Source organism: Notechis scutatus, chromosome 2 (genome assembly GCF_049901735.1).
Source record: "Notechis scutatus isolate UNSWTSFEM ecotype Mainland chromosome 2, rNotScu1.2, whole genome shotgun sequence".
NCBI lineage: Eukaryota > Metazoa > Chordata > Lepidosauria > Squamata > Elapidae > Notechis > Notechis scutatus.
The window spans coordinates 219,904,926-219,927,968 of NC_142010.1; the positions used below are offsets into that span (position 1 = coordinate 219,904,926).

Genomic DNA, 23,043 nt, shown 5'->3' on the forward strand with positions numbered 1-23,043 from the left:
ACATTCGTTAAAGTCAAAAATCAAGCCAAAATCTTACTTAAATATTTAGGAGTTACAGATATTTGGTTACATGAGGGATTTGTGACAACCAAATGCAACATGTCATAGGCCTGTGTGTGGTAGCTCAGCTTTGCCTCAGAGATGTACTTTGTGACAAATGGTTGTTGCAGCAGTCCTCCCAGAGGTAAAAAGACAACGTGACTGGTCTGAATGAGATGTTTCTACCAATTCTGACACTTCAATCAGCAGTTCCAACAGGAGGTAACCAAAGCAAATAAAACATTTCAATGCAGCTGTTTTACTTGACTCTTAGAAGGATGGAAACTGTGTTACTTCAAGAAGCAGTTTCAAGGGAATGTTCACTTCAATGTTTATCAAAGAGACTGCAAAACACAAGCATATGTATCTGCTAGAAAGTAGAGCAGATCTCATGCAGTTTGTTCCTGTCTGCTAGCAAATAAAAAACACACAGGAAAACCTAGTTCTTCTATAAATCCATTTAATGCGAAAAAATATTGTTATACAATTCCAAATTTAGAAAATGTTCAAGCTTCACCAGATATTAAGTGTTCTTCCTACTGATTTTTTTTTTAAACTGATTCATGACAGAGCCTCACTCAGGCCATATATACTTAATGAAAACAAGACCACTGCATTAACCCATGGTTTTGCCCAACTCCAATAAGACTGTTGTCAGCTTTGGAAGCCATATTGGCACCAGATGCTTCCACACTGCCACATTCTTGAGCCTGGGAAAATGGGAGGGGGGAATTTATTGGAGTGTATGTGGTTAGACATAATAGCATTCTTCTTCTAAGTCAAGGTCATGTTATTTCTGCACCTGGTTGGAGAGGACATCTCAAGTTGGGATGGATAGTGATTGGGGCATATGATGCAATGATGGGTGCAGGGGGTGGATTTGTAATTTTTTAGTTATTGCAAGGAAACCCAGAACTTTCAGATTTGGGATTTCCCAGATGTGCCAGTTTACTACTGTAATAAAAAGAACCTTGGAGAGGATGTCTGTCTCAGAGTTATTTATTGGAGTAGAGGTTTTCTGGAATGTTTCATATCACAGTGTGTAAAATAGAGCCTAACATCATCCTGGCAAAAGTCTTCTATATTTATGAGGAATTTTAAGATTCAGTTGTTGTTTTGTCCATTTGAATTATTTTTGGATGATCCATATAGAAACAAAAAGGCTTACATCTTCCACAGGAAAACCCCAGTAGATGGGAATTTGAAATACAGTCCTATTCTTTTAATGCTTCTCAATTATGATGAATGTTCAACACTCTTTTCCGATTATTGCCTATTTCAGAGGCAATTTTCTCACAAAAAAATCTTTCCAAGTCTTGGAAAAAATATATATTGTTTTAGGACCCCATATCCAAGCAGCTATCTTGAAACAGAATTAAAATTGGGGGGAGGGATGTAGACATTTGAAAGCATGTGTGATCTTTGGTTCAAAGGGCTTTCCCATTAATTGCAACAATGGTAATCAGACACTCAATCCAGAAATTGACTGGTGTCCAAAACAGGACACAAAATTTAGCTATTCTATAAATATGATGTTTCAAAAGTTTCAATTGATATGTTAAATATGTATTAAACAGGTGGTGGGATGGGGACTTGAAGGACTATTGTCCTTAAAACAAAAGACCACAATCAAAGCAAATTCTAAGTTTGAAGGTACCAAAAGTTCTGTTTCCAGGTCTCTTATGCCTGACATCTTAGCAAAATAGGCCCCAATTGAATGCAATAGATTTTCTAACATATGGGCTCAAATATTCCTTAAGGTAACATGATAGTGAATTGCACAAGGATTTAAGATTCTAAACCAGCATTTTAAATCTGTTTTTTAAATAAACAAAAAGCCAATGAACCTGACACAAATGCAATACATCATGATCAAAATACCTACCTCAGAAAACATAATAGTAATGAATATTCTACATTAACTTTTTATTTTATTACTAATGCAGTGCTTTCATTATATATTATATACACAGAGAAAGATAAAACATCCCTCTGCTGATGCTCATATATTAGAATGAATACACGCACGGACACACACACTGATTTTTAAAACATATTTAGAATACCACCATATACTGTATATGAGTTACTATTATCTTCAAATATTTGGGCAGTGATTGCTACAATAAAATTTTCATTACTCTAACGATAATTTATTGAATTGGTAACACATTATTACTTTACATGTAAGCATAAAAGGAAATCTTTGTTAACCACTTTTTCCTTCAAAAAAATTACTCACACATTGGCTCTTGTAATTTAAATCCTATTAAGATTTTTCCATTATGATTCTTAGCTTGACATACAGTGAATATGATATGTAATTGGGCCATAACTATTAATAGTTACTTCAATGACACAATAAAAAATGAACATTTTATTCAATAAGCTAACTGAACATCATTTTGTTTGTTCCATAGCATCAATTGTGATGCTCCAATTTAAATTCCAATTACTAAATGGTTCCACGTAGGATAATTTTGTATGAAAGAAGAATTAAAATATTCAAGGACTCCTGCCAAGGACTCACTTCACATGAATTTTAAACAAGCAATCAAACAGTGATCAAGCAGTACTTAACATAGAAGAAAGCATTTGTGTTGCACGCATCACATGAAAAAAACTAACAAAATATTTTGAAATTCCTTTTTACTCTAATTATTTGTTAAATGAATTGATTTGTCTGAGCTTATGAGCATGATCACAATTTAGCTGTTTGAAGGTTTTTTTAAAAAGAAATCCAATTAAAATAAATGCAAATGAATATTTCTATAGGTATGATTTATACAGAAAAGTTTTCAGTATTCATTAAAATATACTATAAGTCTACAGATTATTTCCCAAACCAGATCTATAGTATCTTCCTACTATCATGATTAATATATGTTCACATATTGCTGAATAGTTCCTGCCAGTCAAAGTTCATCATTAGGATCCAGTCTTTTGCTAAAAAGATTTTTTTTTTCATTTTCCTGACAACATCTACTCTGTTTTTCTTGTTTAGGAAACAGTGATTTTTTAAAAGGATATTTTTTGTGCAGAATGTTGACAATATTTCACTCAATCAATAAATCAAAACTTTATATTAATTCTTAGGTGAATTATACTGCATATTGAAAAGAAAAGGCTTCAAAAATAGCTGAAAATTGTAGATTTAGAAAGGTTGACTTTTCCATTACCAAGACAGCTGTCAGGGCACTCAGTTAAACACAAACATTTCTTATCTAAAAGCTTTATTACAAGAATAACATTAAAAGGTTTAAGATAAATCTGACATTATTATTGCAACTAAGGTAGGTCCATTGAGTATAGTTTTAGTCCATAAATTAAATTACTAATATCATTGATTGTTGCCCACCCCAAACAGCCTTTTTCATAATTATTTCTGATACACACACATATAGACACAAACACACATCATACTTTATTCAGAAAACATTATTTCAAGTAGACTAGAAGTCCTCACCTGCTTCACTGTCTGGGTTCATATTCTAATAATAATTACATGTTATTATTTGGAAGAATACATTTATACAAATCACTGTGAAGAAATGTTGTAATCTTATGGGAAGCAGAGAAGGATAAAATATCCATTTACAACCAACTAAAGCCAATGTAAAACCTGATTGAAAAAAACTTCTCAGAATGAGGACTAATATTACAAATAGTTCTTGTTTAGCAACTACAATAAGGACTTGCTATCCAGAGTCTTTCCCAAAACTTCATGCCACCAAAGTGGCTCCCTATAATTCATCTCAGATCCTCACACTTTTGATTATCCTAGTGTTGCACCCAAGTGTCTGCCCTCAATGCAGAAGAAAGCATGAAGCAGTAATTTCAGCCTGCTTGACATTTTAACTTTCTAATATGTCTGAGCTTGCATAACTCTTCGAAAGAATAAAGATTAAATGTTTTACATGATTTCAAAATATGCAAGTAAAACCAAACATTAATAGACTCCTCCCAAAGATTGCTGCTGAACAGTAAGAATGGGTCTACTATATTTAACTAGCCAACAATTGATAAAAAATGCTGTTAAGATACAATCTTGGATATTTGATCCAGGACAAATCAGAGTTAACTGTTGGAACGATTGGGGATATAATGAAGCCATGGTAAACTTCTTATGAGTTGAATACAATAGTTTGTTAACAGCGGGTGATATTTTGTTCTTGCCTTTTTTGTTTGCTTGTTGTTCTATTTGTTAATTATTTAGTCATTAATACAGTAGATAGATGACAAGGTAATAATTTTAAACAGAATTAAAAGTTTGAAAAATTTTGGGGCCTGTTTCGCAAGGGGTGGGAAACTAATATTGTTGTCATATATTTATCAGTATTCAACTAGCATGGATAAAAATGTAGTTGTGTTTGTATTTTTTTTTTCCTAATGCAATGTTTTGTTTCTTTTGCTTTTTGGTTTATTTGTTCCTGTGAATCTCCTTTTTTGCAGTTTTGTATTTTAACATTTTTGAATAACAATAAAAATTATGACAAAAAATCAAATATTCATAAAAAGGAGAAATACAAATACCCCATAGCCTACTGTCAGCAAAAAAAAAATCAGGTTTCACCATTGGTATTAAATACACATACCTTAACAACAGGGTTCAGAAGAATAACGCCTGATTTCTTTGTAATCACATGTTTTGTTGTATAATGATATTCTATAAGCTGAGGGATCGTTGAAAATCCTGTTCCTTCAAATCTGTATTGATTCTGTAGGACAAAATTGAGGAAGAAATACAAAAGTTAAGCAATGAGAACTGTTTCCATTAATGAAGTCATGCCTGACTTTACTGTTTTATGCAACAAGTTGTCTTTTAAGAGCTTGTACCAAGAATTCTGAAATGATTTATTAAGCTGTAATTATTGGGATAATATATAATGTATGACTTAGTTTGCTAAACCATAGTTCAGCAGCTGGAAACATTTGGAAATATAAGTAAATAATTGCTTCTTTTACTGTCTTCATCCCTCTCTTCACGAAAGTTCAAATGATAGTTTTGATAGTTTTTTGCATTCTCTTCGCTGATGATGTAAAGCTATTCAACACCACTGACAATACTGCTATCCTTCAAAACGACCTCAACTATGTATCAAAATGGTCAAACAAATGGCAACTTCAAATCTCAACAAATAAATGCTCTGTCTTACATATTGGCAAAAAAAATCAGAAAATAAAATACAAGCTGAATAGTAAAGACCTTGTTAATGATCCAAGCTCTGTCAAGGACCTTGGAGTACTCATCTCTAATGATCTAAGTGCTAGAACCCACTGTAACTACATAGCCAAAAAGGCATTAAGAGTTGTTAACCTAATCCTACATAGCTTTTTCTCTGGTAATATTACACTATTAAGTAGAGCATGCAAAACATTTGCTAGACCAATACTTGAATATAGCTCATCAGTCTGGAACCCGCATTACATATCTGATATTAACACAGTTGAGAAAGTCCAGAAATATTTCACAAGAAGAGTTCTCCACTTCTCTACTCGTTGCAGAATACCTTATGCCGCCAGGCTTGAAATTCTAGACCTAGAAAACCTAGAACTACACTGCCTTCGGTCCGATCTAAGTATAGTATATTAAATTATATATTGCAATGTCCTAACTGTCAATGAATACTTCAGTTTCAACCATAATAATACAAGAGCACACAATAGATACTCAAGGTAAACCGCACCAAACTTGATTGCAGGAAATACGACTTCAGCAAGAGTGGTCAATGTCTGGAATACTCTACCTGACTCTGTGGTTTCTTCCCCAAACCCCAAAAACTTTAACCTTAGATTGTCTACTATTGACCTCACCCTACAGGTCTGTAGTGGTCATGCATAAGCGCACCAACGTGCCCTATTGTCCCTGTCCTATTGTTTCTTTTTATTTTTCTTATATGTATCCATTTCATGTATTCATAACTATGTTATACTTATACCTGTTATCTTATAATCGCTTGACAAAACAAACAAACAAGTAAATAGTTTATTTAACTTACGGATCAGTGCCGGGATTCAAATTTTTTTACTACTAGTTCTGTGGGAGTGGCTGGGGAAGAATACTGTAAAATCTCCAGTCAGAGTAGTATTTGCCTGTTGTCCGAACTACTCAAAATTTCTGCTACCAGTTCTCCAGAACTGTTCAGAACCTGCTGAATACCACCTCTGTTATGGATGTTCATTGTTGTTATATCCAACATTGGAATTGTAGCCAATATACATATTTACTAAATAAGATTTCAAATTTAATTCAAAACAAAAAGTTTGTTTATAGCTTTCTCAAGCAAGATCATTAAATTAGGATATATAGTATATAACCAAACTGAATCTCCATGAAAATAATTTAATTATAAAACCACTACTATGCTATAAAAATGAGCAGGAAATTACAGCTTGAACAGAATATTAGTTTTTTTCCCAGTAAATTGAGAATAAATATTCTCAATATAATATAAATCTTATATCTTACGGACAGAAAAAACACAAACCGCCTTCAACAGAGGTGGTATTCAGCAGGTTCTGACCAGTTCTGGAGAACCGGTAGCAGAAATTTTGAGTAGTTCAGAGAACCAACAAATGCCACCTCTGACTGGCCCCACCCCACTTCTATTCTCTGCCTCCCAAGTCCCAGCTGATCATCTGAGTCTTCTTTTGTTGCCCTGCACAGGAGAACGAAGCTAGAAAGCAGGTTAGTGGGGTGGGGAGAGAATGGGGCATTTTGCAGTAACCTTCCCCCAGGAATGGAGAGGGAATGAAAATTTTACAGTATTCTTCCCCTGGAGTAGGGTGGGAATTGAGATTTGCAGTATCCTTCTCCTGGAGTGGAGTGGAAATGGGGGTTTTACAGTATCCTTCCCCTGCCACATCCACCAAGCCATGCCACGCCCACCAAGCTATGCCTACAGAACCAGTAATAAAAAATTTTGAATCCCACCACTGGTCTTCAAGTACAAGAAGCAATAATCAGTGTATGCCTTGAAATACTTCCTGATTTAACAAAGAAAATATTTCACAATATTTATAACTTTTGTTCTAAGCCATGAAATAAAAATTAGAATGGAGTATCAACTACTGTTGGACCTATTTTCTAACAGTTGTTTTTAAATCAAAACAATAGAAATCTCTCTTAATGAAAGTAGTTGAAATGTACAGTATCTCTTTTATCTCTAAACTATTTTAATAGGGTGTAAATGGATATTGTTCATATAAAGCAAAATGAGAATATACAGTAATCAGAAAAATAGTAAGCTTTTAAACAGTCTAATATTCTTCTGAAACACATAGTGATGCATCATATAAAAGAAAATAACAGGGATTTTCTCCCCACTGAAATCAAACCTTAGTTGCTTTATAACTCTTGTTCTAGAGCAGGGGTGTCAAACAGGATTTCTTTGAGGTCCGGATCACCATTTCAATTCTCCTCTGCAGGCCGATGGGGATGGGGGTAGGCGGGGGGCGACAAATGCCTCCTGCAGCACCCTGCCAGCCAAAATGTCTGTACCTCATTTTCGCCCCCATGGCCTTCTGCACCCTGCCAGCCAAAATGGCTGTGCCTCATTTTCGCCCCCATGGCCTTCTGCAGTAGTCTGCCGGCCAAAAACAGGCCAAGTGGGCCATTTTTGGCCCTTTTTTCGGCCCATTTTCAGCCCATTTCTCAATGCATTTTGGGCCCATTTTTCAACCCATTTTGGGCCTGTTTTCTGGCCCATTTTCTGGTGCATTTTGGGCCAATTTTTCGGCCGGCTTTGCCCAGCAGTGTTGTAGGAGGCCATGGAGGATGAAAATGAGATGGGGGGGAGACACATGGCCTATTATAGCCACCAGAAGCATAGCGGGCCAGTCCCTTATAGTTCCAGGACGGCCCCGCAGGCTGGATTTAAGCACCCCTGTTCTAGAGTATTAAGTGATAAAAAATTTGGAGCTCAAATACAAACAGACACAGACACACACATGACTTGCTTTTCTGAAATAATTCTAGTCAGCTACAATTGTCTTTACAATTACTTTTAATAATGAAGTCTTTTGAGATAATGTTTGAACACAGGTTTTTAAAAAACTTCATTAACATCTAAAATATAAGCTGATTATATAATACATTAATCATTACACTATAAAACTTCAGATTGCTAAATACATCTTGTGTGTATCTAGGTGGTTTTCAAGACACAGAAGATTAAGAATTTTTATTTAGCTCTATTAGTATCTGCTTCTTGCAGAGCAATAACCCAATTTCATCATTTCATATAACCTCCATCCATACTTTATTCTGGAACATTATTTCACACTCTTCATATTTTAATCTTCCTAGTTTAGGCTTTTGTGCAGTAAATGCTTGAGGTGCTTTAGCTCTGTGAATTCTTTTGAATTTAAATGCTTGAATGATTTAGTTCCACTAAGAAGTTTGTGCGGAAAAAAATGAATTAATCATTCCTCAAATTAGAAATATTTATTTCACAATTCAATGAAACAATTGTGAATTATCTATTGCATGTATACTACAGCTTTATGAAAAGTTGGCTGGCCTTATTAGGACATGCATGAATCTAAAATCAGGATTAGGTAGAAAAATGTAGCATAGGTATCCTCCTACCATAGTTTCATGATTTTAGGAGAATTTGTTGAATAATTAACTTCCCCAATCCTCCCTTTTATTAGTAGTATACTTCTGAAGAATAAGAACAGCTTGTGTAAAACTCTGAAGTCTGGAAACTGAGTATGCCAGTGTTCCTGAGAACATTCTGCTTTATATTTATTCTTTTATTCATTCCATTTATATAATGTGTAGTCAACTACAAATTCATTGCAGTTTACAACATCAACATTCATAATTTATAATCAACAATTTAAAAATCAAGAGTACAAATATAAACTTATAAAAACCTAAACATAAAATATAAAAAAGCAAATTCAGCGAATCAGAGTAATATATACATCTACTAATACTGCTATTAGTAGATGGTGACAATATAGAAACTCTCCAAATGTTGTCCAGAAGAGCTCCATTCTGAGGAAATTTGTAATAGAAGGAGCAAGCCTTAATTTTAAGGGGAGGCTATTCCACAGGAGGCTGCAATTTATGTTGTATCTCATGGCCTCAGTTGACATCACTTCTTTGGACCTGGGGTACCATCAAGTGTTTCTTCTGGCATGAACATACTGCTTCAGCCAATTATAGGAAATGGTGCTCCTGGAATTACCAAACACAAGCCATACAGGCTTTACAGGGTGGAAAGACCAGCTCTTTGAACTACATTAAAAAAAAATACTGGCAATTAATGTAGGGAGTAAGACACATGTATACTTGGAGGTAAAACCCAACAATTACTGAGAAGTTGTATTTTGTACCAATTCATTTCTGAATGCTCTTGAAAGGGCAGCCTCTTGTAGAATGTACTGCAGTAGTCTTGCACAGTGATGCATTGGCAATTGTAACATTTTCCTATTTTGGGAGGGGGGGAGAGTTCATTATCATCTTCAGAAATTGCTACATAAGGTTCTGGACATAAAGTTCAATAACTGCAAGAACCAATTGAAAAAATAAAGAACTGCACTGCTCCGAAAAATTAGATCAGTGCCTTTTAGGATAAAAATAGGAACTGGCAATCATATAATTCTAAAGATCTCTAATTAGAAATTAACAACAGAGCAAAGAACATTCCTATGCACCAGTTCAAAGGTAGAAAGATTACTATTGAAAACTACTGAATCCTGAATCAAATGCACAGAACAGTACTTGTGGCTCATAAGTGGTTGATAATGATTTCTTAGCTTTAAAAAGCAGGTAAGTAACATAATGCCTAGCTGTGCATAATTATTTAGCTATCTAACTATAATTTAAAACTAATTATGTAGCTATTGAAATCAGGTGTACTTCAATCACTTAAAAAATCAAAGTCAAACTTACATCAGCATACTGAATGATAAAATGTCTCCGTTGCCCATCAGAAAACACAGAAAGGACATATTCACCAGGCTTTCCATGGCTCTCTCGCACCAAAAAGTCCCCTTGCTGTTTTAATAGCTCTTGAGCTTCTATTCTTGGGATTGCCCCATGATACCAATCTTGTTCTGCCAGGGGTTTTTCACTTGCTGATATTACATCAAAAAACTTAAAAGAAAAATATGAAAAAGAATGATTAATATAATGCCAAATTTGAGAATCAAGTCACTATAATTGTTAAAGGCACTGGGCTAAAAATGGAAGACTGAATTGAGGTCTAATTCTGCCTTAGGCATGAAATTAGCTGGGGCCAGTCACCTTTCGCAGACTGTGAAAGTTGACATAACAAACCCAGACAGAAACTAGTAGGCCAATAAACCACATTGTTTATATTCACTGGCTATATGTTAAAGATAATATAAATAGCATACTGATCTAGTAATAAGGGATAAATAATGAAAAGGTCATCCATTTATTGAAACATTCCAACATCAATGCTGCATTTTATTCTGTCTGTCTTTGTCTTTTCAATGTAGTAGGCCAAAAGTGTATAAGCTGTGGTTCTGCTTTTGCTCAGGGCTACTCAGGAAGCTGCCAATGCTTTGCTGCAAACCCAGTGCTGTACACCGTTGTTATTTGCATACTTAATAAATCTATGTTATATCTTCAAAGTGATTTGGTTGTTTTAGGTGATCCAGGTTTTGGTTACAACATGAACTAAAATTAACATAACCTATCTGAGAACAAGCTGTCCCCATTCATATTTTCCTATAATATAATCACATCAAGGTAAATCAAATATTTAACAAGAACTGAGAGCATATGTCAGATAAAGGCTGAGATTGGAAAATGATGATGTAACCTATGTCAGCACATCTTTAACTGAAAACCCTGATGAAACTACAGGTATAATTAATTTAGAAGTGTTAACAGTCAAATAAGGCAGTGGTACAAACATGACAAACAGATCAATGTCTAAGAGATGGCCCAAATGGACCAATAAATATGTACAGTATTTCTTTTCTGATATTTCATCATCCTTTTGTGTTCAATCCTGTTGGTCTATGCTTTGATTTCTGATACCAGCCATTAGGTTGATAGCTTGACCCTAGATTATTCTTATGTACTTGGTCCCAGGAACATTCATTTTTTTCAATTATGGTTATACTTGAAATTTGATGACTTCCTTGATCACAATAAAATCAATTTATATATATTTATAATCTAAAGTTTGCTTATTAAATGAGCGTGCACCTGTACTTTGGGAGTTCAAACATTTGAATTCTTTAGTGGTGGGTTTCATCTACTGTAGACTGTTAGGAAATACCATTCTCAATATAGGAAATATTATAAACATTAATCAAATAAATCTTCCTGCAGCAAATAACAGAAAATTATGCAGAAAATAGTGAAATCAATTTTTTTCTTAATAAAGACAAAAGAATACATTACCTGCCCACTTACCGATGAAGAGCCTAACATAGATTTTGGTGATCTTATCATACCAGCAATGGAATGTCGAATAGTATCAAACCTGGACACTTTATCTTTTTTATCCTAGGAAACAAAGAGAAGAAATAGTCCAACAGAAAATCAATCAACCATTTTTAGCAGATTAAATAGTTACTGCTAGATAAAGTTTTGGTTTTACCCAAGTTAATCATCAAGCATGAGTGAAAATGGTTTCCTGGTCTCAGTTTTTGTCTAAAAACATTAACATTTTTGAAGTATTTTGCCAAGAATGGACAATGACTATTAAAAAAATAAAATGTTTTTCACATATTACCAAAATAGTCTCATTTCAAAACTCTGATTTTTTTCTTTTTAAAAACTTAAATGTATTTTATTAAGTGAAATTACATATATTTTGGTTTTGTTTTTCTATTTTCCTAGGAAGTTTTCCTTGGCACTTTTCCACCACAACAAAACTATGCAATGGTTTAAATGGGACAAATGGGTTACAGAACTCTCCAAGAGAATGTGGCATTCTGATTCTGATAGATTGAATTCAAGAGCAGAATACAAAGCTGAACAGTACTGTATAATGTATTCAGAAGAAAGAAGCCATATAAAAGGGAAAGAGCAATGGGATTACAGCATATGTAAACAAAATGCAGGCCTGTACTGAAATCTGGGAATTTGAGCATGAGTTCCAAAAGAAAGCCTTTGTGTAAAAATGCAAGAAAGTAGAATAATACAAATATCTTATTTGGAAGTGCTGTAGATTGCTAATTAATTTTGATTAACTTCTTCCATATCTTACTTTTTAGGAGTGCTTTCTTATACTTCAATATATGAGTGTTCCTGCTTAAATAGTGGAAATAGTTTTTCATCCACACAAAAGATTGCAAAATCAACCCAAAACAATGCAATAGATTGTTATTCTTGACACTGTCTCTTAATAATGACCCGATCACTACATTACCATAGATACAGTGTCTAATTTTGCTTCTAGGTCTTCCAGGCAATGGACTGACCAGTATATTTCATGCACCTTAGTAATGCCAAGACAAAAGACCTTTTTTCATAAACATGAATTATAGGAATAATTAGCAGCTACATGACTAAAGGGGGAAAGATTATTTTCCCCAAACTACTTCAAATAATGCATTAATATTACTTTCACCAACATTCTATTTCTTGACTGTCGTCTGTAAAACAGATGACTGAAATAATATCCTTAACCCTTATATTTAACCTGGCTTCCTTTAGTATATATATTTACTGCCTTTTAAGATATTAATATTTACCTAGTTAAGTATTTTTAAAAACTAGAAAGCAAAGATGTTGACAAGTGATAATTTGCTAATTTTAAGATGGACAGCAACAGCGACTGTCAAAAGTACTAGCAAATGCATGAAACAGATTGACTTGATGTGTGAACAAACATATCAGTTAGAACAAGTTAGATATAGGACAATACTTCTCAATTTTCTGACCTAAAAATTGTCTAGAAGAGTGACTATATTCTTATAACAATTACCATCTGCTTTTGAATATCCTCACATCAATAATTTGATGTTTATACATACATTCATACATTCATACATAAACACATACACACACACAGGCCTAGGATAGTAGAAGACAGCTTTACATAAAGTCTTATAATAAAAGCCTTATAGGCATCAGAAAAGACAGTAAAATGAAAATCAAATAGGGCAGATGGAATCTGACATCTTTCAAAAACACATCCTTTAGGCGTTTATAAAATTCTGCTCAAGGCACAAATGTAAGAAAATTGTCAGAGAAAAAATACAAAAACAAGTATCTTGGTAATGCCATTGGTAATTGCCAACAGTAATTGGTAATTGCAATTATTATGATTCATTGATAAAAATGGTTTGCTTTACTTTGTAAAAATTATAGTATATGCCCTATAGACTCTTTTTGCATTGGGTTCTTATTAGGAGAGTCAGGGATACTTAAAACTGAGTCAGACAAGCAATATATAAAAAAGAAGGAATGAATAATATAGTGTGCTGTCCCAAACCAATAAATTAACTTATCAACCAAAAAGTTTACACATTATGAGGAAACTAGTTTGGAATATGTCCATATATCTATGCAATCCTCCTAAATATCCAAGATGAGGAATGAACCAGAATTCAGTTTCTTTTTAATAAATACTAGATTGTTATTTGTAAACAAGGAATTGCAGCTTAATGAGGTTTTGAAGTTATCAGTCTAGCACACAAACTGGTAAGGTAGACCAGGATCCCCAACCCCCACTACCAGACTGTGGCATATTCGCAACCAGGCAGCACAAGCAGTGGGCTGGTGTGCAAGCACAGCTTGACTCAACAAACAGAGGGTCGGTGCCAAGCCGCAAAGGTTGGGGACCACTGAGATAGAGGATATGCAGCTGTCCTTGAAGAAGGTATTCAGTATTTGTTAAGTAAGCCTTGAAAGGCAGAATGAAGTCAAAAAGAAATGCCATAGTGCTCTGTCTTGATTCAGTTTGGTGTAAAGGTCTATGTCAGCCCTTCAAAATTCTGTTGATACACCCTGAAATAATAGAATTCCAATAATCCTTGTGACATCTATTTCCTATTCTGTCTTCTTTGAAGGGCTGACAAGCAGCACAGAAGATGGGTATGGGAGAAACAGATGAAGGAAATGATTGAATTCAAAAGTTTTGTAGAGCCACAATCCTGCTTATGTACATACTTCAATATTATGTCTTATTCCATTCTTAAATAGCTTGTGAATAAAAATTTCTAGCTCATTGAAGATTTAAAATAGGCAGTTTGTATAAAGAAGTCAAACTAGGTTAGCAAATATGAATCACAACATTCTTCTTGACTTTTAACATTGCATTTGCTTATATATTTTTCCTCACAAGAGAGGAACAAGTTAGAAAACATCATATTAATTTACTTCCTAGCAACAATTCAGCTTCCTTCTCATATTAACTTCTGAAAGGACATCAATCCAGAGAACAATTTGTGTGTGTGTTGTAGGGAGGGGGAGAACACTATTAATTGCCTGGTATAAACCAGAAATTTATTGAATAGTTCTTTGGATATATGGGCAGTGGATTAAGTGGAGGAGGAAAACAGATTTAAAGTGGAGGTTCTATCTGCAGTAGAGGAGAAGTAGTTGTTGAATTAAAGAGTAAACCAAATGTTATCTAAATTAATTCTTTAACTTGGGATATTCTGTATCAACCTCAGTAGCTTACTTGGATTATACAATTCTCTTCCTCTTGTGAAGAGAAAAGAGGAGAGTTGTTAAAGGAATCACTGGCTGTCAATGTAGCAGATTGTAAGAAAAAGGACCTAAACTTCAAAGGAAGTTTTGTGCTTCTTAAATAATCCCGAATTCCCAAAATAGGGAGATTAATTTCCATTTCTCAAACCACTCTTGTGTTATCTTTAAAAATAATTATCTTTTACTCTAAACTACCTCTTTCATACCAATAGTATGAGAAAGCAGAATAGTTTTTCAGGAAGTTTCCAGATGGCATTTATTCTCAAACTCTATTGAGTCACAAAAAATATTCAGGATGCCGTGAAGACAATGTTCCTAAAAGCCAACTGTTACATATTAAAAACAGCAGCTTTGAAAGAAGATGTTTCCCAAATATGCAAAAATTCTAATACCCAATAAAAAAGGCCTTGATGTTGATTTATAATAATGCATCATAATGCAAGAAAAACTTTTCAGCTTACATTGTAAAATTGGACAATCAAATAGTTGAACTTGTGGACAGAGAAGACAGTAAATAAGCTGTTCCAATTGATAGTGGAACTTGGAACGTTCAACTCTAACACTCCAAGTTCCACTTAAACAGAATACTATAAACTAAAGGAAGTCAATTCATTTCATGTTAATATCCTGCCTGTCCTTTTTCAACAGATACAGATACTTTTGTGAACTTATTGTTTTGCAGTCCCCTACTTTTTAAAAAGTGTTTAAAACTTGGTCAAAGAACTGATCAAAGAAAAAATAAGTATATGATTATTATAAATTACAAATTGATTCTAAATTTTGATATATACATTATAAAATGCTGAACAAAATTTAACATTTTGTTTAATTTCTTAAAATATTTTTCTCAGAGTAACATTAGATAGTTAATAAGTTACGGAACCACTGCTACACAGCTTCTCTTCATAAATCCTATTCACATAAAATAATTAAACTACTCCAAGATAAGCAAAACAAAAATATATAAAGTAAAATTATGATAAGGCCTAAAAGGATTCAAATTTAGGTAATTCGTTTTTCATACATGTGCATGTGACAGAAGCTAAATTTAATCTATCACTTTATTTTACAGTTTTTAATCTTCTCACTGTAAAATATATTTAAATCATAGATTTCACCAATATTTTCCAGAAATCAAAATGGCTATGCAAAGCAAATGGAGAGCCAGTTTATTTATTGAAGGAAATTGAGTCCTTCTTTCCAGTATTTCCTTTGCACAGACATTATGGAAGAAACTGACAGCTTAATCTCAAAAAACTATATCTCTACAAAGGCAGTAACTCATTACAATTCTGGACATGCCACATAAACTGCATCATTTAAGTTTAAATTGAGTAGTAGAACTTTTGAACTAGAGGTACATTTGAAATGTTGTGTGTTATCAGTGCGCTAACAAAATAGCTCCATGATTTACCTGTACATTCACAAAACAACTGCTATAGTGGCACAAAACCTCAATCTGAAATAAAATGGATAAGATTGCACAAACACCACCTCTTCTACAATTTTAGCTCATCTTCGCCTCCCACACTCCCTTTGACTTTGCTGAGCTGATCTTATTTTCTATGAATGTCCAAGGATTCTATGAGATCCAGAGTCAATCTTGTAAAATATCAATCCACACTTTTCTTTGACAAGGGTTATATTATTATTTATCAACAAACGTTCAGAAAGAGAAGGGCGTGTAAACATATGGTAAGTTTTTACATGGCAGACCTCATTTAGACTGCTTTTTAATTATGAATACAATAAAATGATCATAAACATTTTTGCCTTACTATATTTACCTTTACAGAACAGATTTATACAGTTATCTCCCTAGTTTTCTTTTAATATAATAATCATACAACAGAATTTCCCCTTTATTTCCCAAACAAGTCCTTCAAACTTTTTCCCTAATAAGTCCTTCAAATCATTGGAACAGATACGGGGAAAGTTCTGAAGGCTCCAATGTGGAGAGCAGTGTTTATTTGACCAGTGGATACCATCACTAGATTTAATACAAGTATCACTATAAACAAGCAAAATCTTTAATTTTACCTGTTTATTTAAAGACACACACACACACACACACAGAAAGAATGGCATGCTTAGGCTGCTTTTATAGTATCTGTAATTTATTATATAGAGATAATACTTTAAAAATTAAATGTGAATGCTATCAAAACTATTAAGTTTCAAAAAATATTTTTATTTGAAAAACCATATAGAGACTTGTGCTTTTGATTTACCTAGCATTATATCTTCTACCAAAAAATTAATTACAAAAGATACAAAAATATATTACCTCAATAAACCAACTGAATCAGCTTTTGGTACAATAGTGGAAAAAATGTCCTTTTAAGTAATTAAACCTACATTAACTGTATTAAAGATTAAATATTAACCTTATAAAAAATTGAAACAGAAAGAAATATGCAACCTTTAGAAGATTAAAACAAAACAGATATTTCTGGTAAATAGGCAACAGAATTTATGATGCATACTTAATCATCATGTATATGACAAATATTTTTAAAGTCTATATATGTAATGTTTTTCTGTAATTGCTGAGATTTCATAGTACTCAGTATAGAATCTTAAGCTGCAGGCCATGAGTTTTTTACAATGAGAAATGTAAAAATGCAAGCTGATAATGCTTATGTATTGTGATATTATAACAATATATATTTTATGAAATATTTAAATATTGGGTATTATATATTTAATCTATAAATTATAATTCATTTCTGTGCATGAACGGTCTTACATTTTCTAATCAAAATGTAGAGTTTGCTAAATAATAGTATTTTTAAAAGCCGTGGTGGCACAGTGGTTAAAATGCAGTACTGCAGGATACTTCTGCAGACTGCCAGCTGCCAGCATTTTGGCAATTCAATTCTCACTGGCTCAGGGTTGACTCAACCTTCCATCCTTCCAAGGTAAGTAAAATAAGGACCCAAATTGTTGGGGACAATATGCTGATTCTGTAAACCACTTAGAAAGGGCTGTTGAAGCAGTACATAAGTCTAAGTGCTATTGCACTTATTTCAGCTTCAGATGTAAGCCCATGAAATGGAATGGTGAATTTTTTCCTATGTCTATTATTAGTCTATTTTCATTCATCTGAAAATTAGTCTTAAAAATATATATGTTTATTGGACCAGTGGACACCATTGCTAGAATAGAATAGAATTCTTTATTGGCCATGTGTGATTGGACACAGAAGGAATTTGTCTTGATGCAAATGCTCTCAGTATACATAAAAGATATATTCATCAAGAGTCAAGAATCATAAGGTACAACACTTAATAATAGTCATAGGGTACAATAAGCAATCAAATCATACTAGGAAACAGTCAATATAGATGGTAAGGACACAAGCGACAAAGTTACAGTCATACAGTCACAAGTGGGAAGGGATGGGTGATAAGGAGTGATGAGAAGGTTAATAGTAATAGTAGTGCAGACTTTGTAAATAGTTGGACAGTGTTGTTTAGCAGAGTGATGGCGTTTGGGGAAAAACATAAGTATCACTATAAACAAGCAAAAATGTCATCTTAACTTATTTGTATATGCACATATTAGTGGCCCTATCTGCTACTCATGACCACATTAGAATTAAGTGCATTATCTGAATCCTATGTGATTATATCTGACATCCTAATTTCCTTACAGCACCCTCAGAACTAGGATAATACATCATGTTTGACTTCGTTTCTATAGTGCTGACTCTTCACAGTCTATGAATTTAAACACTATAGATGACAATTAAATTTTATGATTCAATGTCTTGTGCTTTTTTGCTTATTTAACTAACTATGGATATTCACTGCTTTCACTGGCTTTTATTCTCTCCCTCAAAGGGAGAAAAATACCAGAATATACTTACTGAAAAATATTCGGAATTGATAATTTTATGCAAATTTATTAGAGTAACAGTAGCAAATGAACTACCTAAGCACACCATAAAAATAACCACACAAATCCAAGAATCCACTATATAAATCAGTGGAAAAATTTCTTTCTACCACTTCATGTTATTATTTTTTAAAAACAAATTTTATTCAATTTTTCACATAAAAACAAAAAGCTCTTTTTAGTGGACAACATATTTCAGGGTCATCACTTTTACGTACAAATATGACAATAGTTATACATTCATATATGCATACTTAATTCTATTATTACCTTTTCCATTTCAAACTTTTAGAAAGGAGGGAAAAAAGAAAATTAATCCTAGTCTCTTACATTAATCTCAATCAAAACATCTTTTCGTTTCATTTATTTCAAATATAATCCTTTAATATTTATTTTAAAAATAAAAATAACAATGTTTGCCTAATAAAAAAAGTTACCAATGTCTCTCCTTCCTTTTAATAGTCTGTATTAGCTTATTAATTTAAGTAGTTCTTTAATCTGTCATATTTTCTTTCCATCACACATTCTTTCTATAGATTCTAGATAAATACAAGTTTTAACGCAAAAGAAAAAGAAACAAGTATAGGTTTCCCCCCTTTTACTGCTTTGAGTTTGACACCTCAGTGGTTAAAATATACCTTTATTCCCTCATCTTAATTCCCAATAAACCATTATTTTTAAGTAGTTACAATAATAATCATTACATCTTTTCATTTGGATTCCGCAACATATTTTCTCCCCTTAATTTTATTTCTAATTTCAAAAGAAGTAAAAGGGAAAAAAGGACTATTCAATTTCTGGTCATTGATATTAACTTCATTTTTAAACATCTTCACATCCATTTCAATTATTATAATTTCTTCAATAAACCTTAACTTTTCTTTTAAGAATAAAAATAAAGATATAAATTCATCTAATAAGAGTTATCAGTATCTATCCCTCCTTTAATAATCTATATTACCCTACCGTGTTTCTCATATAATAAGGCCGGGTCTTCTTTTTTTGAGCCCAAAAAATGGCTAGGCCGTCTTTCGGGGTGACTTAATTCCCCCCTTGCATCTTTGGGCAGGCGGCCGGCGACAGCTTGGATGTTGACCTCGGCGTTGGTGGGGCACTTCATATTGGGGTCAACGCAGGCAACACCATATCCGGGTGTGTAACAAAAGTACTTCCTAACGGCAAGCCCCCACCATCCCCCATTTCGCATGTTTTAATATAGGCCTTAATTTGGGGGAGGGGCTTAATTTCATTTCATGCCTATAAAACATGCTGGGACTTCCTTTGGGGAGGCCATATTGTTGGAGAAACAGGGTATTTTCTAAGTATTTTTTTTAATTGCAAATATATTGTTACCCCGTCACCCTGCAGAATCCCTTTTACTTCATCAACCATTATCTCTGAAAAATGATTTTTCATCATTTTACTATTTCCGTAGTTCTTTATTTCATGCACCTGTTTCTTACTGCCTCTCCTCCCACTCTTTTTCCCATATCTTTTCTCATTCCAGTTTATATCCCTCTCTTTCTTGATATCTTCCTTTCCCCTTTTCTGCTGGATCTTTCTACCTCTCCTGATTTCACAGGTATTCCCCTTTTTGATGACCTTCTTAAATCTCAACTTTTTAGCCTTCCTTCTTTCCCCTTGTCTTTGTAGTGTTTTTTGTGTTAATTGTCTATTTAAGATGGCTTCTCCTTGAATCGACTCCGACTCCTCTGAAGTTCTTTCTTCTTGTTCTTCAATTGCCATTTCCATTTCTTCTAACACAGAGCAAAGTGATTCGCCTCTTTCCTGTAGTAGTTCTCTCATATTTTTAAGTTCCATTTTTAATTCCCGAAGAGATATCATCATTACGCACTCTTATATTTTATAATCGTTGAAGTCCACAAAAAACACTTTTACTTTCCTTCTTTCTTCTTCCAGTTTTCTAAAGTTCTCAGTTGTTCCAGACGAGGGTCTATACCAAAAACGTAGATCAATCCCACAATCAGTCTTTCCTTGCTTCTTTCTTTATTCTGGTTCAGCTTTCACTTTATAAGATTCTTACTTTGTTTCAATATTTCTTTAACATTATATCAACACAAGTTCATACAGAAACAGGATGCTTTCCCTTTTGAGTTCAAGTTTTTGTCAGAAGATGGCACTCTCCATTATACAAAGTCCTCACCTTTTTCCCCTATTTTTTTATTCAGGGTTTTTTGAACCTCAATATTCCAGCACAATCCAGTCTCCAATTTGTAAATTTTATTATTATTATTTTTTGGCAATCTTAAACCCAGCTTTATTTTATGCCTATTTATTGCCAAAATATTTTAGTCCAATTTAATTAAGTCTTTAGTTCCGGCTTCTTCCTTTACTGGTTCGAAGCCCCGCTTAGCTGTCAAAATTATTTTCTTTTTTTTTTTCCTGTCCCTTTGTATTTCCGCTGCTCACTTTTCTTTTCTTAAAAGTTCAATGTTACCTTAATCCCGGGGTACTTTTTGGTTAGTTGTTTCGCCCCATTGTCCCAGTTCAGATGTTCAGATGTCCACCTCTTTCTTCCCTTCTGCACAAATCTTAGTCCAGCTGAGTCCTCCTCTTCGGGGTGGCCATTTTAGACCGCTTCAGTCGTCTTTGGAGGGAAAAAGACCAAGCCCAGGAGGGGAGATGGAGATCCCCTCAACCTGGCTTGTGGCTTCCCCTTATTCCACCGCCCCTCCCAGGCAGCTTCAGCCCCTAATCGCAATGATCGGGGCTCTCCGACGAAAGAGCACGGACCATAGCCACAGACAGTCATGATCTACGGTCCGTCAGCAAGGAGGGCTCAACCCTGAAGTCTTATCACTCCATGTTATTGTGGAATATATTGGGCAAAGTGGATGGGCAATATATTGGGCAATGGATAGAAAGCAAACTGCTTGTCTGTTAAAGTAACAATATCATCTGTCAGCCTCTTGCACACACCAAAAAAGGGAAAAAATTAAAAAGTAAAAGTATTGTCTTTCAAAGAATATATTCTTACCTTAACTTTTGTGGATGCTGTATATGAGGAAAGTGGCAGAGATTTGGTAGTAACGGATGAAACCATAGGTTCAACGTTTTCACATGTAGTACAGAGTCCAGGACCTGGTTTATCATGTAATGCTGAGCATTTGTTGCATTTTTGAGCCATAGTGAATAGCAGTACTAAGCCAGAAATATATGACCTCTCAGTATGCTAAACAGATTGACCCAAATATGAACAATATCTAGTTGTGAGATAGCAATCTAATATACTGAAAACAATTTTGTTCAGTTTTGGAATAAGCTGGCATACTATCTTCAACCCAGAATGTCTTTGATCTCATAGGAAGGCAAGCTGGATTACTCTATGCTACATAACAAAAAGTTTGCAAAGTGTCACATTTATTTCTTCTATTTATAGGCTGTTAGGAGCCCTCTTACTATAAAAGTTATCAACTATTTACTTCCATTCTTATTCATAAGTAAACTCTTTGACAGTACTCAAGGTATCATTGAAATGATTCCATTTTGTTAAGCAAGCAAGCAGCTATTAGGCAGCTGTTTCAACCTCCACTCTTTAGCTCCAATTGTTGAACTGACAGAACACCCCAGAAGCTGACAGTTTCCCTGTGTCACTTTGAATATAAGAATTCTGCAGGTGAGAATGCTTAGAACACTTGCATGCATTCTGCTGTGATGAATAATGCTGTAGTGCCACAATATATCCTGAACAGCTAGACAAACTAATACATAGCATTGAGCAACTGTACCAATTGTACTGAGAAATACTAGCTGAAACAATGTCTTGATTGACTGAAGAATTAATTCACAGCAATGCCACTTCCAAATTCAGTATGTGGTTATCAATGGCCACTCATTGTCACTGGTCATTTCCTTACCTCTACTTTTAAGCCCAATGTGTCAAGGATAAAGCAAGCAAGAGATTAGTGTTCTTACTGCTTAATCATTTGGAAAAGGCACTGAACAGCAGCACAAGGAGGCTTCACAGAATGGCAAGGCTAATCCTACTTCCCCCCTCTCTATTATCTTATCTTATCTTATCTTATCTTATCTTATCTTATCTTATCTTATCTTATCTTATCCTATCTATCTATCTATCTATCTATCTATCTATCTTATCTATCATCTCATCTATCTATCTATCTATCTATCTATCTATCTATCTATCTATCTATCTATCTATCTATCTATCTGCTCCCTCTCTCAGGAATACTTTCAGCCCTGCTAGGTAGAGCAGACCAGGAAATCAACTTTTATTGAGATTGGTTATAGTAACAAAACCTTGCAACCTCTTCTTCATTTTTATACTCCAGTGACTTACGGAAGCACCTGCCCAAGCTATTTCCAAATATTGTCTCATACTAGATTTTAAAAAAGTGTTTTGGTTCCTTTTTTGCCTTGGAAAATAATCTATTAAGTTTTCTTCCTAATAACTCTATTAAGTTTTCGTC

The 23,043-nt window shown here is 33.9% G+C and overlaps 1 protein-coding gene across 8 annotated transcripts in view; it reads right to left on the reverse strand.

Annotated features, from left to right (window-relative positions):
- Positions 1-23,043, reverse strand: part of FER (FER tyrosine kinase) — a 134,182-nt gene that overhangs the window by 54,758 nt on the left and 56,381 nt on the right. For 5 of the 8 annotated variants that reach the window (XM_087958088.1, XM_087958089.1, XM_087958091.1 and 2 more), the window contains 3 exons: positions 11,432-11,536; positions 9,944-10,147; positions 4,635-4,757 (listed from right to left, as the gene is read on the reverse strand). In XM_087958088.1, coding sequence (XP_087814214.1) covers positions 4,635-4,757; positions 9,944-10,147; positions 11,432-11,536 — 432 coding nt within the window. The remainder of the gene's footprint in view (positions 1-4,634; positions 4,758-9,943; positions 10,148-11,431; positions 11,537-23,043) is intronic. The other 3 variants (XM_026673017.2, XM_087958095.1, XM_087958094.1) reach the window with 1 other exon arrangement.